We start from the raw sequence: 17,363 nt of genomic DNA on the forward strand, positions 1-17,363 counted from the left end.
TGAAACAATGCTGGTAATGATGTAATTTATCATCATTGCATGTGATGAGTTCACCAGAGGACCATGGGATGGTTCCCTGACAATACATTTCCCTGCAGATGTCCAGCAAATTTCATATTAAATCTTATCCAATCAATACTTTGGGTTTTTTAAAGAATGTTAGAAGTTTTGATACAATGTCACATTTAATCCAGGGCATTAATTTGTCAACAATATGTATCATTGTTTTTTTATTCTGACATCCAAGAGGCAGATATAACTGGTCATTTGTGTGAAGAGAGAAGGGGGGAGAAGCTGATGTTCATGAATAAAGAGAATATATTGAGTGTGAGCTTTCAGGGGGGATTTATTTAAGCTCATGATGCCACAGATATTTGTTCAGCAGTCTTCCCACATTGCACTCCTATGCTGCATAAGGGGTTCAAGTCAACACATGCATTGAATAGATTTAGAGTATTTATATATTAAATAATGAACATGAGTGGTTCCTTTAAGTTCACAGATGCTAATTATGGGCCCTGTTTTTCTCTAATTTGAGGAAGCACTTAAACACCTCTTTAAGCATTTGGCATATGAGCAGCCACAATGAGCTGTCCATTACTGCCAGACTCTTGCACACACCCACTGACCATGTAAATAAACCTTTCCAGGGCCAGGGGCACAGTTTTAAGGCACAGGAGATGTGTTGATTTGTGGTCTGATCTGCTGTAAATTTTAAGTTCCCTTATACTGGGCAGATCTGACATTTGTCGTACCAGGTGGAAAAGTGGTCAACAGAGGGGTAATAATCCCAGAAGTGAAGATAATTGCCTTCTTCTCCCAAAGGACACCCACAGCAGTCGTCAGAATAGAAAGTTGTATAAAGCTCCTGAAGTGGGACTTGGAGTGTTAGGAAATAAAATAAGCTGGAGTTTTTCTCAGCATCAAACAAATGGACTTGATCAGGTTTTATCTAAAAATACTTTCCCTAGTCAAACTGATGTACTAAGCTCCTCCTCAGTAAGGGGAGGTCAGGGGAACTCTGTTTGGATATTAATATTATTCATCTATTCAGAGCTGTGAGAAACTGTAAAATATTCGCCACATGCAAAGGATATTGGCTGGCACACAGAATATCATCACTACAAAGATCAGGACACCAAACATTTTTGTACTATAGGGTCTCATGGGAGACAAATCAAGTGCCTTGTCATTCAAGCACAGAAAACACACTGAGACCAGCTTACAAAGTTATGGAATCACCTGACCTTACATTCCAATATTGATTTTAGATTCCTCTTAGTCTACTGTCTCAGTTTCCTTATTAAAACTATAATGCAATTTTCTAACAGTGTTATTTCCTGTGACATTTTCTAACACTTGTTTACCACATGCCCTGATTTTCCATCTTAGAGCAACATTTAATGAAACAGCATTAGAATAACAATAAAGAAAAAGAGCATTAAAATCTATCATCAGAACTGTCTGTAAACTTAAGCAATATTATTTGGTATTAAAGAAACTTGTTGATATAACATCCTTTTTTAAAAAAAAATCATATTTGAGTGACAAATCTGCCATTAGTTGTGTAACTGTAGTCCCGTGGAAGGTCAACAATGCTTCAGTTCTGAAAGGAAGATGGGAAAATTGTGTCTTATGGGTAAGATCTACACTGATGTTAAGCAAGTAGTTGTCCTCCTAGATTTCACACACATAATCAACCCTTGATTTTTCTAAAACTCTCCAGTTCTCCTCGGAATACTGTGTTTCCAACTTCCTGAGTTCCCGGTAAGATGTATCCTGAGCTCCCTGCTCCTATGAGGAATATGGTTCTTTACAAACTCTCCATGAATTTTTTTATCTTGCTTTAGCAGCAGAACATTCAAGACTAAGCTAAGGAAAGGTACCAATACTAGCATATGATTTTTTTATGATTTTAATTTTTTTCTGAAAACTGTTTTTTCAGGTAAGAAAATGACAGTGGGCACTAAAGAGGAATAATTCAGTCAGAGCCCACTTTTTCCAAATTTAAAGGGAACATTGTATGTATAATTTTTCCTGTCCCCTTGAAAAGCTACAATGGTAAGAGATGTTGTTCAATACAAATAAAAATGCCAAATTCACATGCTTATATCCTAAAAAATTAGCATGATCTCTTATATGTATTGGATTATTATTCTCACTCAATAATTAATCATAAATTTGAAATTAGCTTCAACTGACATTAACTCAATTTTTAAAATATTCAAAAGCATTCAGTGTTTATTAATTGTTTCTAAACATTCATAGAATAATTGAATCACAGAATGGCTTGGGTTGGGAGGGATTTTAAAGATCATCTCATTCCAACCCCATGCCATGGCCAGAGACACTTTGTAGGTTGCTCAGAGCCCCATCCTACTGGTTTTGAACTCTTCCAGGGATGAGGAGTCCACAACTTCTCTGGAAACCTGTGCCAGTGCCTCACCACCCTCACAGTAAATAATTTCTTCCTTATACCCAGTTAAACTTACAGTTTAATTTACAGTTAAATGTAAATTACAGTTTAATCTTTCAGTTTAAAGCCATCCACCCTTTTCCAATCGCTACATACCCTTCTACTGGAAGGTTCTATAAAGTTTCCCTGGAGCCTTTTCTTCTCTAGGCTGAACAGCTCCAACTCTCTCAACCTTTCCTCACAGCAGAGGTGCTCCACACCTCTGATCATTTTCATGACCCTCCTCTAGACTCTCTCCAAAAGATCAACCTCTTTCTTGTGTTGGAGGCCCCAAAGCTAAATGCAACTTCCCAAGTGGGACCTCCTGAGAGCAGACTAGGAGGGTAAAATCACCTCCCTCAACGCTGATTTTGATAGCAGATGTGGGCTATGTTTCCACTTTTTCCATCAGTGGGAACTTCCCCAACCTGCCCTGACTTCCCAAGTGAGGGATCGCGGCTCAGGCCAGTTTCCTCAGGACCTGTGGATGTTTCTCATCACGTCCCATGGACCTGTGCACCTCAAGGCTCCTTAGGTTTTCTCAGACCCAGTCTTCTCCTACAGAAAAACAGCAGTAGGGCCAAGGACAGCAGCCCTTATTTGGGATACCCCCTCCATAATATTCCCTCTGGCTTCACAAAATCATTGTGAATGTGCCTCTCTGGGAATCAGGCCACTGGGGCTGTTGCGAAGTTAGAGATGTTATTTTATTGGAGCAGGGGGCAATCCTCCAGAATGATTTCTTGTGCAGAAAGATATCACTAATAGTACCAGATATGAACAAACAAAGATGCAGGTTCCAGCTTGATGCCTTCTTTGGATATCAATGGAATGTTACGGTAACCTGTAAATATAATGACACCTTTATTAGCGTATAAACCACAAGCACAAATATTATGATGGAGTGTTTTTATGATCACCAATGCAAACAAGGCATAATTTATGATTCTGTAAGTAGCTCTTTAAAATAAAATGAAATTATACTAGAACTGAATATCATTTGTGCTGGTTTTTCTCATTTATATATATATAGTATTTCAATTCTGGTATTTTTGGTGTCAGAGTGAAAAAGCCCAGTGTTTTGCAGGATGTGATATTTTTTCAAATGGAAGACTTTCAGCCCAGTGATATTTAAACATGGGCAAACTTACATTGTAACATCCCAGGTTATGTGCTGCACACATTGTTTTGAGAGCAAATGAAAGAACTTGTGAATCAGCAATGATAGCACCTACAGAACGGTGCTGCAGCAGCCATGCACTGTGCAGCTGAGGCAGAAAAAAGTGAAGTGTAAGACTTTCTACCATGACTTCTTAAAAAGTTAATTTCATATGAGTAATTCACTTTATCAGAGATAGGTCATGCCATCATGAAGCTACGTGTTCATCTGGTTGTTGAAGCATTTGGAAAAGCCATAGTTCTCAATTTCAAACATAATTCACTTACCTGCTTAGAAAACAAAACAACTTTTTCTTAAAAATCCCGGCCTGTACTGCTTTATATGACTAAATGTCCCTTATTTAATAACAAGTGACAATGTCACTTATGGTTAAAAAAAATTCTGTGTTTTTTCTATGTATATATGTAAATAATTCCAGCTATTTAAGTAAGTCTGTTTTGTAGAAGTATCCATGTTCTGAACTGCAGTTTTCAAAATCCCTCTTTAGGTGTGTGTGGATGCCTGTGGAGTCTTTGGGAGCCACATTTACCTGGGTTTGGAATTTCTTGCTTCTTTCATACAGAATCATAGAATTGTTTAGATTGGAAAAGAGCTCTAAGATCATCAAGTCCAGCCTTTGACTGAACACCTCCTTGTGAACCAGGGCATGGCACTGAGTGCCACATCCAATTGTTTCTTGAACACCTTCAGAGATGGTGGTTCCACCTCCTGTCTGAGCAGCTCTTTCTAATAATGGACAACCCTACCAGTGACAAAATTCTCCCTGATGTCCAACTGAACCTTCCCTGGCACAGCTTGAGCCATTTCCCCTTGTTCTGTCACACTACACATAAGTTCCTCTGGTATTTAAGGTTCAGATTCTAGGCAGCAAATATTAAAGCTGGTTGTAGGCAATTTACATTTGAGATCAGTTTTTAAGGCATGCACACAATATGTGGAAGGCTTGGTTGATTTCTTATCCGAAGATACACTTCAAAGACTAAGACTAATTTCTGAAGACTTGTGTTCTAGCCCCTAACAACAGAAGATTCTACAAAGTTTCCTGAGAGAAGTAAAACTTCTTTTTTGTTATTGAAATTGCCCCAATTTGCATTAAATGATTAACTACTCTTGGATCCCATGATAATAGAGTTAAAAATTGAGTTCCTGTCCTGTATTAGTATTCACCATGGCAGATTCATTGGCACAGGGACTGTAAGAGAGGACTCCCCCCTCCTATTTGCCTTTAACCACCCAGGTAGAGAATTTTTCTCAATTTCAGCCCCTCTGAGTATAGCTACAGAATCACTACATGGAAAATCAAATTCTGCTGCAGCTGGACAGCGAGCATTCCTCCCCAGTGGAGTCTACAGGTAGTTGGGAGTCTGCTGCTGGGGAAAGGAAGGCAGTGTGGATATAGATTTGAATCCTTTCAAAAGAAAATGCAGAGGAGGGAGGAAATGGCACAACTTTGCCCCTCTGGCTGTCAAAGAAAATAAAAGATGTAAGCACTGCTCAGCTTTTGGAAGCAACTTGCCCTCAGGGAAACCTCAGGGATATGAATCCTAGGGACCTGGGGACAGTCCTGTAGTACAGATTTAAGCAATTGGAATGCTGAAGACTAAGACTGAAATCCATGCTCACTCTCCAGCATATTAGGCAGTTCTTGCCTTGTCTTCTGCTTGTTGTGACTCCCTCTGCAAGAACATTATTTTCCTATTTCACTGTTTAGAGAGTACTTGGGTACCTAAAGCAAAACCATCGTTCCAGACCTGCTTTCAGAGATCTCAATGTTAAGCATTGCAATGAATGCTTGTAATAAATTGTAATAAATTTTGAAATTATTTATCACTTTACCTCTTAGAAGCATTTTATTTATGGCCTCTGGGCATTCTGATAGCAAATTACTTTTTTTATATTGTGTTAAGTGGGGATTGGGGCAATTTGTTTGGCATCATTTATAATTTTTGTACCTAGACTCACTCCCTAGAATTTTAATTATTGCACTGAAAATGTTTCCTCAGAAATCTACTGCTCTTACTTTTCCAAAATATGAATCCCTCATTTGTAACCAAAATTATAAAGACATTAAGCCTCACTGAAAATTTGTATCTAAAAAAGCCTCAATCAATAATTTTGCAAGTACTTGTAAGCAGCAGTGCCTGATATTTGAATTTGTCTCAGATATTGTGAATTGTTAGGTTGAGTGTTCTTTCATTATCCTGAAGTATACAAATAAAAGGAAACGAAAAGGTTATCAGTGTAAAAATTCATGTTGTAGAAAAACAACTGAGCTCTAAGAGTAATGTCATTTTTCTTGTATAACTCCTCAGCCTCAACTAAGAATCACAAGCAGCTTTATGACTTCCAAACATGAGGGAAAAAAAATGCACCATTTAAAATCCTGTTAAGCTTAATAAAAAAGGTGTGGTGCCTGTTGCCAGCTCCAGTGTTTTGCCTTGCCGTCTTTATTCACTAATAAAAGCTGTTTGTTTTGTCAGAAATGGCTTTGGAAAGCCAGTGTAGTAAACAGCCATTTTACATAAGCCTTTCTCCTTGGCCTATTGGCTTCTGTGTCTGCTCTTTATGAGCAGCCTTTTCATTACAAAAGTTCCAGGAACTCTACTGGCTTAACAAAAGAAACTCCAGCAAGAAAAATACCATGAATATTTTGCCCTATTTTTAACCATTGTGCTCCACTTTGAAAAGTTGCAGATAGGTTACCTGAGGGGGTTTTGGTGGTTGATTTTGTTTTAATTTGGTATTGGGTTTTGAACTTATCTAAGTGCACAAAACCACTGTCTTCATAGCAGCTCTGACTAGTCTCACTTCTTGCAATGAATTAAAATACCACCTGAGCAGTTTCCATCTAGAATGGAACACTGCAGTGGGAAGAATCACCTGCCATTAATATTGTTCTGATTTCAACATCATGGATTTGCATTCAGAGAATATGTTTATTTCAAAAACAGAGAGTGCCATTTATTCATTTTGTTACAAAATCGTGCTCTAGAAAATAAACATAGTGCTGAAGTCTCTCAATGCTACAGTAACAAAAAAAGCCTGGAATGTTGCAGATTTTTTTGAGCTGTTATAGGTGGTTGACATAAAAATATTACCTCTATTGAGGCTCATCACAGGTAAAGTGTACTGGCCAAGGAATTCGTTGTTACACAGAGAAATCTCATCCTGAACGCAGAAGCGTATCATTGCCAGTTCTGGAACTTGGATGTTAAAAGAGAATGTTTCATTCCATTTAGGGCTCAAAGCTAATTAAAGGAGAAAAGAAACAGGATTAAAATATGATTTCTTTTTTTTCTACTCTATAACTAAGCTGCTATCACTAGTTTGAACTGGTAAAGAGTTTCTTTTATCCTAGGTATCTGTGCCCATTTAAACAAATAACTAAACTCCCACTGACTGTAGTGGGGCAAAAGCCTAAGATAGTTGGTGTCATCCCTTAAAAGAGAGAAAAATGAGACAAGGATAGCCAGGTTAAGAACTTCTGCTCAGCTTAAATTTTCCTATAGCCATACCAGTTTCATGCTTTTGCCAAAGTTTCTCCTTTCACAGTGTTGGAAATGAATAAATTCAGGTAGTAGAACGTTCACTTGACCAGAAATACAAAAAGAGAATGTGGAACAGGAGGGGTTTGCCTGGTCTTTAGCAATGTTCATACAGGGAAAAGAAATTCAGGGGCTGATTTTAAACAGCAGCTATCTATAAAAAAGAAAAAGGAAGCATAGAAGACAGAGGCACAGACAAAATGAGATCACAGAAAGCTTGTAGTCTGAGACATCAAGATCTGTATTATAAAGATAAGGGAGTGCTCACAGACAGCTACAAAGAGTACACACTTCACCTGTCAAGCAATTAAGGGATTACTCCTACCAGAGACTTCAAATGAGACGAGTGATGAAGTTACAGCAATTTCTTAAGAAAACCTCGTAATTAAGTTAAGTGGTTAAGGCTGGGATAGGGTTAACTTTCTTCATGTCAACCCCTATGGTGCTGCATTTTGGATTTTTGACTCAAACAGCACTGACTACACCCCAGTGTTTGAGCTATTGCTGAACAGGGCTTCCACAGTGTCGAGATTTCTGTCTTTCTCACTGCAGAGCAGCCTCCCCATCCCAGTGAGGGGGCTGGGGGTACCCAGGAAGTTGGGAGGAGGCACAAGTGGTACAGCTGACCCCAGCTGGCCAAGGGGATGTTCCTTACAAATGGTGTCATGCTCACAGCTGGGGGGAAGGAGGAAGGGAGGGCATTCAGAATTGCAGTGTCTGTCTTCCCAAGTAACCTCAGAGCTCCAAAATGAAGCCTTGTTTCCCTGGGAATGGCTCTACACCTGCCTGCCCATGGGAAGTGGTGAATGAATTCCTTATTTTGCTTTGCTTGTGTGGGCAGCTTTTGCTTTATCTATCAAACTGTCTTCTTCTCTACCCGAGGGTTTTCTCATTTTGGCCTTTCCAGCCCTCTTCCCATCCAACTAGAGGACAACAAGCAAGCAGCTCTTTGGAGCTGAGCTGCTGTCCAGGATGAGCCCACAGCAGTATGCAAAAAAAAAAAATTCCACCTTCCTTTAGAAAGGGGGAGTGCTCCCAGCTGTGTGTTTGTGCTTCCTTAATCTATCAGTCTAGAAAAATGGCACACAGAGCATGAACTTCTGCTACAGATTTTGTGCCAGGAAATCCTAGTCTAGAGAGAAATAATTGCATTTTCTATAACTCCTTGGGATGCAAAGTTGGTGTTTCCTTATAAAATGTTGTTGTGCTTTGTTCACAGCCTCGAGGAGCAGACTGATGCTCACCATTGCTTCTTACAATACTAGATTTCTTTCTTGTTTGGTCCTCTGGTACACCATAGATTTCTATCTGCACTATGGGGTCAGCTTTGTTTGTCCTTGAGATGCTGCTGGGTGGTAATTGATGGCCACTGATCAGCTGGAAAATTAAAGTTATATTGAAATAACTGTAAGAACGAACTAATTCACCACAGCCATATAGTCACCATAATAGAAATAGCTTTCAAAAGAAATTACTTTAAGTATATGCCAGTCATAAACTGGTGTAATAAACACAGTGGAATCAAGAATATGGTGCTTCCTATCTAATTTACTTATATACATATATATAATTTTTTTTAGAAATATTGTGGTTTAGGAGCATGTTTTAACTAGATCAGATTGGTCTGAGCCCAGTCCAAACTGACCTTGAATGGTTAGAGGGATGGGATACACATAACCTCTCTGGGCTGCCTGTGCCAGTGTTTCACCACCCTCTTTATAAATAAATAAATATATAGATAAATAAATAACTGAAATAATATTTTAAACAATAATTTTCAGGTTTTTTTATTCAATAGCTATACATAAAAATTATATTTTGCTACTGTACAAAATAATCCTATTGGAATCAGCCTACAGTGATTTTTACATTTTCTGCTATCGAGCTCATGAATTCCAATCTGTGTGGAGTGGATCAGCATCAAGACCCACCGTGACATCAGCATTGTGCTACAGGGTATGTAGCAGACTGCCTCACCTGTGCCTCATCTCTTGCACAGTATTCCTTAGTATTAGACAAAAACTCTTCATTCAGTGAGCTTCCTGATGTGTTTTGACCAAAATTTCCAAAACCAGGAAATTTTGTCTCAGACTGCCCTGTAATCTGGCACCCAGACTAAGACAGGATTTATGAAAGTCACAACTTTGTCTGCTTTTTATCTATATTTCAGGGTAGCTAGGAAAGAGTCAACATCTGTGCAGTAATCAGCCTTTTAGGAATCAGTATATAACATGTATTGAGAGAGATATACAAGCCTGAAAGTCCAGGTGAAAGATATGACTCCTGACCCTGGTCTCAGGCCTAAGCATCATAAGAGATTCTTATTCCCCTGTCAACCACCCCAAAAATCAAAACCCACAAATCCCACACTTTGCTTTGATATTTTCCAGTGCTTGTAGCACCTTGCCCCCAGAGAAGTTCTAGCCTGAAATACTGAAGAGCAGTGGCTTGGCAAACACTGATGCTCTTTCTTCCTAAGGAAAAGCTGCTGCCTTCACCAGGAATCTTTGCAATCACTGATGGGCTGCCCACTAAGGACATGGGAGATTCCTTGCCATGTCCTGAGGGCCATTGCCAAGGCCTGCATGACCCACTGCTAGACCTAGCCTAAGCCTCCCCTGGCATGGGAAAAGAGTGAGTTCTTTCAAGCACACCATGACCCAAATCCATAAATCAAATCAATTTTTGACATCCAAGGTGAAGCAGAGATACAGAGTGATGTAAAAATTTAGGAAGCACCTTGAACATCCCTATTTCTGCTTCAAAGGCTCTATGCCTCTTGATGGGAATTGTGGCACATTGGGTTAAGGATAAGGAATTCAGTAACATCAGGCCCTATGTGATTTTTCTATTCTTCATTCGTTCATTCATTCATTCGTTCAGAGAGATTTGCCCTTTAGATGTTTTCTATCTTTGCTTTCTGTTGTCATTTCTGCATTCATCTGATTAGTAACTTTTTCAGCAGAAGCTGCTTTTCCTTTGACTCCTGCTCCAAATTGCTTTTGTCTTCAACCACAATTTCCTGGTTTTTGCTGCTGGCTATGAATGGGGCTCTCTGTGCCCTTCATTCCCTCAGCCAGTGGGATGCCATTGCCTCTCTGCAGCCCGCACTATCCAGCCTGAAGTCTCAGTCTAAAGTCCTCAATCTTAAACACAGCCTTTCTCTTCTCCAGCTCCTTCCAAACTCAGACACTTCCTCTGCATTGACAATGGTTTTGTCTGTCTCCTGCATTACAATTCAGGGTTTCTCCTCATCCTAATTCCAGCTTCATACAAATTAGGGCTAAAATAAGTGATGTATTTGCCTGGCTGCCTGAAATCATCCAGCAATGTCTATTCACAATTGGTATGCTCACTGTCAGGACACTAGAATGTTCTTGATTAGGTGCGTGCATTATGTAAGTATTTTATAATTGTCACTAACTATTGTTTTATCTCTGCTATTTATTAGTCTGAAAGAAACAAAATAGCAATTACACACTAATTATATGCTAATTAAATAGCATTTATGCAAGTGGTATTCTGTGTAATCAGAAATATTACTTTTTCATTGGGAAAAGGGACTTTTCTAATTAGTGAACAATTATAACAAATCTACTTGACCTCAAAATAAAGGCCTTATCTAATCATTTATTTGTAAATGGCATGCATTTCAAGTATTTTTGGGAAGTCAATCACATTATAATTTGGGAGAAGTAGAAATAATTCAAAGACTTATTAATTCATCCCTCCTTTCACCCTTATTTATACCATTTAAGGATTATAAATAGTCTTTTATATATGCATAGAAAGATAATGAGACTTAAAAGAAGCATAAAGTTTCCTATCTTATCTTTAAAAATTTCCATTTGTCAATTAACATTATAATAGTACAGGTGGTATTATTGATAGTGAAAGAAATAACACCCAAAGTGCACATTTGAATTCTGTGTTTTCAGTTCAGCTTCCACATGCACAATTGTCTGGCCCCTTTTTCAGCTACATTATTTATATTTATTTGTACAGCATCCTTAAAAATCATGTATTTTTACAGTCTCCTGGAGGCTCTGAACCCCTACATATTTTTAGCAAGCATAAGTGAAATACAGATGGGAAAGCACCCAAGCAGCAGTTGATACTCTGTGAGAGTTTTACCATCGTGTTGAAAACATTAGTTCCCAACAAACAGGAATAGGAATAAAATGGGGAAAAAAATTAGATAATAATTGCATCTGAAATACATAAAATTTGCTTTCCCATTTTCATGGAACAAAACAACACTTCAGTCATCTTACCCTTATTGACAGAGACATTGGTTTGCTGTATCCTCCCACATTTCGGGGTGTAAATGTGGTATTGCGATCCCTCAAGAATACAGGTTTCAGCACATAGCCACAACCACCATTGTCCAGGAATTTTCCATCTTGCAATTCCATTTGTGTTCCCGGTGTTTGGAAGTTTAAGGCCACTGTAAAATTATATCAGTATTGATTTTAGTGAATTAGATTTGATAACATTTTATAAAAAAAAGTTAAAAAAATTTCAAATGAGCTTAAGATATCTACATCTTTCAATTCATATGTAGGATCCTGTTATTTCCCTTAAATTAAGTGATACTCAATAACGAATTATTTGTGCACAAAAACAGTACACTCTTTAGAACTGCACCCTCTTTTAAGAACTAATCTATAGATCTTTTTTACATTGCTATACCTCTCTTCCCTTTTCTTTCTAAATTAGACCTTGGAGAATATGAAATAAGAGATCCTTCTCTCTGCAAGAACTGAATTCACATCCTAGTTTCTCTACAGCAGCAAGACCCTGCACTCCAAACCTGCTATCAAAGATCTGGTGCAGAAGTCAAAACCTCAGGATTGTATCTAACCTTAGTTATGGTGCAGAATTCATCACAAAAACATCTCACCCAGAAGATTAAGAAGCTTTAGTTTAGTTAGAATACTCAGTGAAAATACATATAAATTTATAGAACTAGAAGCAATTTTAAAAGTGTTCTTAAATTTATGTGAGCACACACTCTCTTGGAGCTTAATCCTCAAGTACTGGTGATTATTCTAAGAATACACCTGACAGATTTTTTCCTTTCCTTGGCAGTTCAAAACATTTTCAGTTTGCTGCAGCACCAATAATAAAATATCACACTTCTCATCAACAGGATATTGTAATTCATGAGATAAAGCCAACATTGAAATAGACCTGTTTAATGAAATTTCCCCCTATTCCAGTGCATTGGAGCTTCTTGTCACATTCCAAATAGAAAATGCAGAAGTCAAATCAGCAATGAATTATGACATTATGAACCCATGACATGTGTTAAACAGAGAATGATAAGAAGTCATTTACTTAAAAGGATGGTTTGGTAGGAATGAAAAAAGAAGACTTTAAGCAGTTCAAGTGACTCATAATAATTCATAAAGAGGACCTTATTACATTTTCCTGGGAGATAATATGAATGTATTGAATGAACATTTGACATAATGCAAAAATCCTTATTGCAAGTGGAAAACACACAAAATTGTTTTCACTGCAAAAATTACTCATTCCTTCACTGCTTTGATGATCATTTTAAAATATTCTCAAGCAAACAACACAAATAGGAATGAAGCAGCTGGTACAATGGACCTGATATTTATAATATGATATATAAACACATGTTTTTGGTGGGGTTACTTCTGAAGAGCTCTGGTTCCGTAGTCTCAAAACCAATGAATGGGTGGAATACATGAAGTGCTCCCAGAGTGCATCATCTGTTTAATCTGAAAGGAATCCCATCTGTGCTAGCTAAAATTGCTCTGCATCATGAACCAACATGCAGCAAGTAGGAATAACTGGAAACCTTGTCTAGAAAAACCTCAAACAAAATGAAAAAAGCCTCCAAAACAAAACACAACATGCACTCCTGCTTTGATCTAAGTGTTAATGTAAAGACATGATTTTATGTTAATATACACAGGAATTTTGTTTTACCTTTAACAACAGAAACCAAACTTCAGAGTGTTCATATTGCCCATTGCCCACCATTGCCTTTTTTAAACAGGGTTGGTATTTTCTTGGTATGGTTTTGGTAGCGGTTCAAAATTTTCTCTTTATGACTCAACCCATCATCCAGAAACAGCCCCAAATTTGGTGCTATATGATGCTTGTATATTTTAATGCACTGAATCAAGCTGTGCAGAGGATGCTACAGGAGCTGCAACCCTGTGGCCCCTGGAAGTCTGAACTACAGATAAGCCAGGATCTCTCAGTCCTCAGGTGAGTCCTAGGCCACACTTTCAGGATACGTGGGTTTAAAAGTGCAACTGAAATTAGGCACATCGAACAGTCAGCTTCAAATAGCAGCTTCCACATGATGAACCAAATTACATGATTGCACATAATGAGACTATTGCTAAATTTACCAAGCTTTATAGGCGACTAAGCAGGAAAATCTGATGTAACAACAGCAACAAGCAAACGAGAATACTTTATATTTTATCACATTAGGAAAATTACTTTTGCAACACAAGTGAAGGGCAATGTTATTATGGGTTGATATCTCTAAACATCAGCACTGTGTTTTCACTTAATTTAATTTGACCTTAAGAACAAGTTAAAAAACGCATGGAACAGTAGTTTTAATTTACTTACTGGTTTCTTTGTATTGCAAGTTTTAAGGTGATTAAGCAAATGTGAGATTTTGTGTCATATTCTCTGAGATGCAAACCTCTACTAAAACTGTTTACAGGGCTCATAGCTGCTTGGAGCCTCCCAGGGCACTACTTTATGGTGCATTGATGTACAATTTTTCTTTTTAATCAGGTGCAGTATAGCCCTAACACTTCTTGAGAAATGGCAAGGATCATAAACTAAAAGCTATGCCCAGCAGCTTGGGCTGAGCAATATCTTTCTGCAAACAATCCTGAACTTCTACCCAGTGTTTCATTTTAGCTTTGGTGAATTCAAGAGCAGAACTGTTCAATAATATTCTTTGTACTTTTGTTTTATGAAACAGTATAAATATAATGCATGTATGAAGAGAGATTTAAACTGACAGTTTATTTTGGAAAGAAACCCAAATGAGCTTGCAATGAAACCATCTGAGCAGTACATAATCTTAATGCATGGTTTTCATGGGGAAGTAAAGGCATCTGAAGTTGAACACGGTGTACATTAAATTTTCTCCTCAGTCCTTTCATTAAGCACCAGAAGAATTTTAATATTGACATCAAAATCAAAGCAGCACAGCAAAACATGGGCTTGGGGAACAACCTGAGCAAAGCAATTCTTCACTGTGATTCCTGCACCTAAAACAGATTTAACTATTCCTAGAACCATGAGGCTAAATCCCCTTCAGATCAGAGTATTGAATACTCAAATCATCTTGCAAAGTACCAAAGCTGCCATGGCAGTCCCAGTAAGCCCCAGGTGTAAATAACTTCATATGGCAAATTGAGGTTAGGAAATAGACTAGCTCCAAAAAATGAGCCAATCCATAATACACAGAAGAATATTATTTTTGACCCCAAACCTCTGTATCACAAGCAGTTAACTGAAGTCAGTTCCACCACTAATTGCAGAACTAAAGACACTCTAAATATTCATACACAGCACCTTCTATAGGTGCCACCATTCAAGACATAATTGATTTGTGGACTAAAAGCAAAAGCTTTGTAAAACCAAAATGAGAATTGTGACTGTGATTTGAAGGCATTGAGGAAAACTGCACATCTTTTGATCCTGCCTCTCATTAATATTCCCAGTGGGACTTTTAAATTGTAATTTTTTATTTTTTGTTCTTCGCTTGCTGGTTCTATCAGCTACATCACAACCATAAGGTTTAATGCATTTTCCCATTTAAATGGGAAGATTTTAAAATAGATAAGGACACATTTGTCACCATTTTTTCTTGAAATGAGTTACTTAATTGCATTTTATGCCATTTAAAAATGCATCTCAAAATGTATCAATTTTATGCCCTTTCAAAAAAACTCATATTCAGAAAGCACTCACAGTGCCAATGTTCCTATCCCCATGGTTTACCTCACTCATTTGAATCTAAAGAGATGTAATAGATCACACTTTTATCAGCCTTCTTGTCTTGCTCTCAGCTCTTTCCAGTTGTCTGTGCTCTTAAAGTGGGCCACTCACAATGAATGCAACGAAAATCTGTGCCTCAGATATCCCAAATCTGAGCTGAATTCCACCCAGCCTGGGAAATGCTATTGCAAACAGGAGCGTATCCTAATGCTCTGGAATGTTGCCATTGCTTATGAGATGATCAATGTGATTGGATTTGAAGCCACTGCTTTCATTCCACACCAGCACTCCAAGCTGGGCACAGACTGTCTAGGCTTTCTTCTCACATGCAGGTCACAGCTGCACTCAATCCATCACTGCCCAAATTTACAGAAATATTTCAGAAGTCCAGGAAAGATGGAGCGAGACTATTTACAGGGGCATAACAGGACAGGGGGGAAGAGCTTCAAAGTGAAAGAGAATAAACCCGTGAAGAGGTGAGACCCCACACAAACTTTATGAGCAAGGACTTTGGTCTACTAGACCAAAAATAAAGAAAAAAAACTCTTTTTTTTCTACCAGAAAAAAAATAAAATATATAATGATTGATTTTCCTACAACACAGAGCAAGCTTATATGGACAATATACATTTTGGCATAAAAAGTATCACCTCTCTTCCTGGCAAAAAAAAAAAAATCAGTAAAACTGTATTTTTTCTCTTCCCTAACAGACTCCAAATTGTATTAATCTTAATGATAACTTCTGGCTTTATTTTTCACCTGCACATTTTGAAATGGTTGTTTTCACTCTACAGAAGCTTGATTTATGGCTTACAATGTGAGGGATTCTGCCGTAGGAAGAGGGACTGCTCCTCTGAGAGCTGAATAAATGCATAACTGCATGACATAACATCCTTAAAATGTGCAGTCAGTCTTTTTTGTATGGTCTTTGGGCCAGTTTAATACTGTGGCTCTAAAGACACTGTCATTAGAAATGTGAAGAATCCAGTCACACAGTTCATAACTGCTGACATTGCTCCTACTTCATTACAAGTGGTCCTACTGGAAAAGAGATGTCAGGTGATTAAGAGTCCTCCATTGTCCAAGTAAATCTGCAAAGGGTTTAAGTAGAGATCCTCTCTTGTGAGATTCTCATGGGAAAAGTACCTAAAGCATTTCTGATAAATTATCAGATCTGAAAATCTAAATTGATTTTTGCTGTCTAATTAATGTGTCAGTCTGAAAGTCACACTTCAGTGTAAGTCTGAGTATTTTTGGTTGTCATTTGACCAATTTTACACCTGAAATGTTTCCAAAATAATTTTTAAAATTTACTTAACTTGTGATTCTTGGCAGAAAAGTGAATATTATCAGCTTCCCTCTCCTGTTTTAGTCTGGAGTCACTGACAGGTTTTAGAACAAGATCAGCAACTACTTCAGAAACAATTGTGTTCCTGCAATTTTTTCCCATCTTCCTTTAAAATTTATTAGACTTCACATAAATTATTTACTATTCTATTGGTTGTCTGCAGTGAAGACAGCTGGAAAAACTGATAAAATGGAATTTCAATGTTTCTTTGCTTTAAAGTGAAATTCCAGTATCTATGACACACACCAAAAACTGCCTAAAAAGAAGCAGAATAGCCCAAGAGCTTTTTCATAAACCTGGCAGTAGAAGCATTTCTGCAGAAGAGACATAAAACCTTCATTCAAAACCACTCCCAGCATTTGGAGCCATTCCAAAGGAAAGTTGAGTGCATTTGGAGAGCTTCAGATGTTGAATCATATTATCCCACCTATCTTGCAGGTGTCTACACCTGAATTAGCAGTACCACTTCACTCTTTGTGAAGACTAAATCAGTGAAATTCAAGGGAAAACATTAAAAAAAAAATTAGTCCTCTAGGTTTCACTTGCTAAGGAGGCATTTCTGGACTATTAAAACCAGTAGAAGAGAGCAATAATATAGTTATTGACACAGAACCCAAGCAGGGTCGGGTTTGAGTCATTTTAATTTCCACAGGTGAGGCATACCAAGATCAAAATTAGTTGGTTTCTTTTCCCTTGGTTGCTTCAGAGGTTAAAATCAGAACTAGTTAGAGAGCTCCTTATCACTCCTCTTTTCATGCATCATTTTTTACCATATTTTGTCATATTATTGCACACAAGACTGAACCACAAAACAGATGTGAC

The 17,363-nt window shown here is 37.8% G+C and overlaps 1 protein-coding gene across 1 annotated transcript in view; it reads right to left on the reverse strand.

Annotated features, from left to right (window-relative positions):
* Positions 1–295: 295 nt before the first annotated feature.
* The window catches only part of LOC131586076 (1-phosphatidylinositol 4,5-bisphosphate phosphodiesterase zeta-1-like), a 48,355-nt gene continuing 31,287 nt past the window's right edge, over positions 296–17,363 (reverse strand). The window contains exons 10-13 of the mRNA XM_058852813.1: positions 11,455–11,627; positions 8,425–8,557; positions 6,734–6,883; positions 296–3,299 (exon numbers count right to left, since the gene is read on the reverse strand). Coding sequence (XP_058708796.1) covers positions 3,217–3,299; positions 6,734–6,883; positions 8,425–8,557; positions 11,455–11,627 — 539 coding nt within the window. The 3' untranslated portion in view covers positions 296–3,216. The remainder of the gene's footprint in view (positions 3,300–6,733; positions 6,884–8,424; positions 8,558–11,454; positions 11,628–17,363) is intronic.

Source organism: Poecile atricapillus, chromosome 18 (assembly GCF_030490865.1).
Source record: "Poecile atricapillus isolate bPoeAtr1 chromosome 18, bPoeAtr1.hap1, whole genome shotgun sequence".
Classification (NCBI taxonomy): Eukaryota; Metazoa; Chordata; class Aves; order Passeriformes; family Paridae; genus Poecile; species Poecile atricapillus.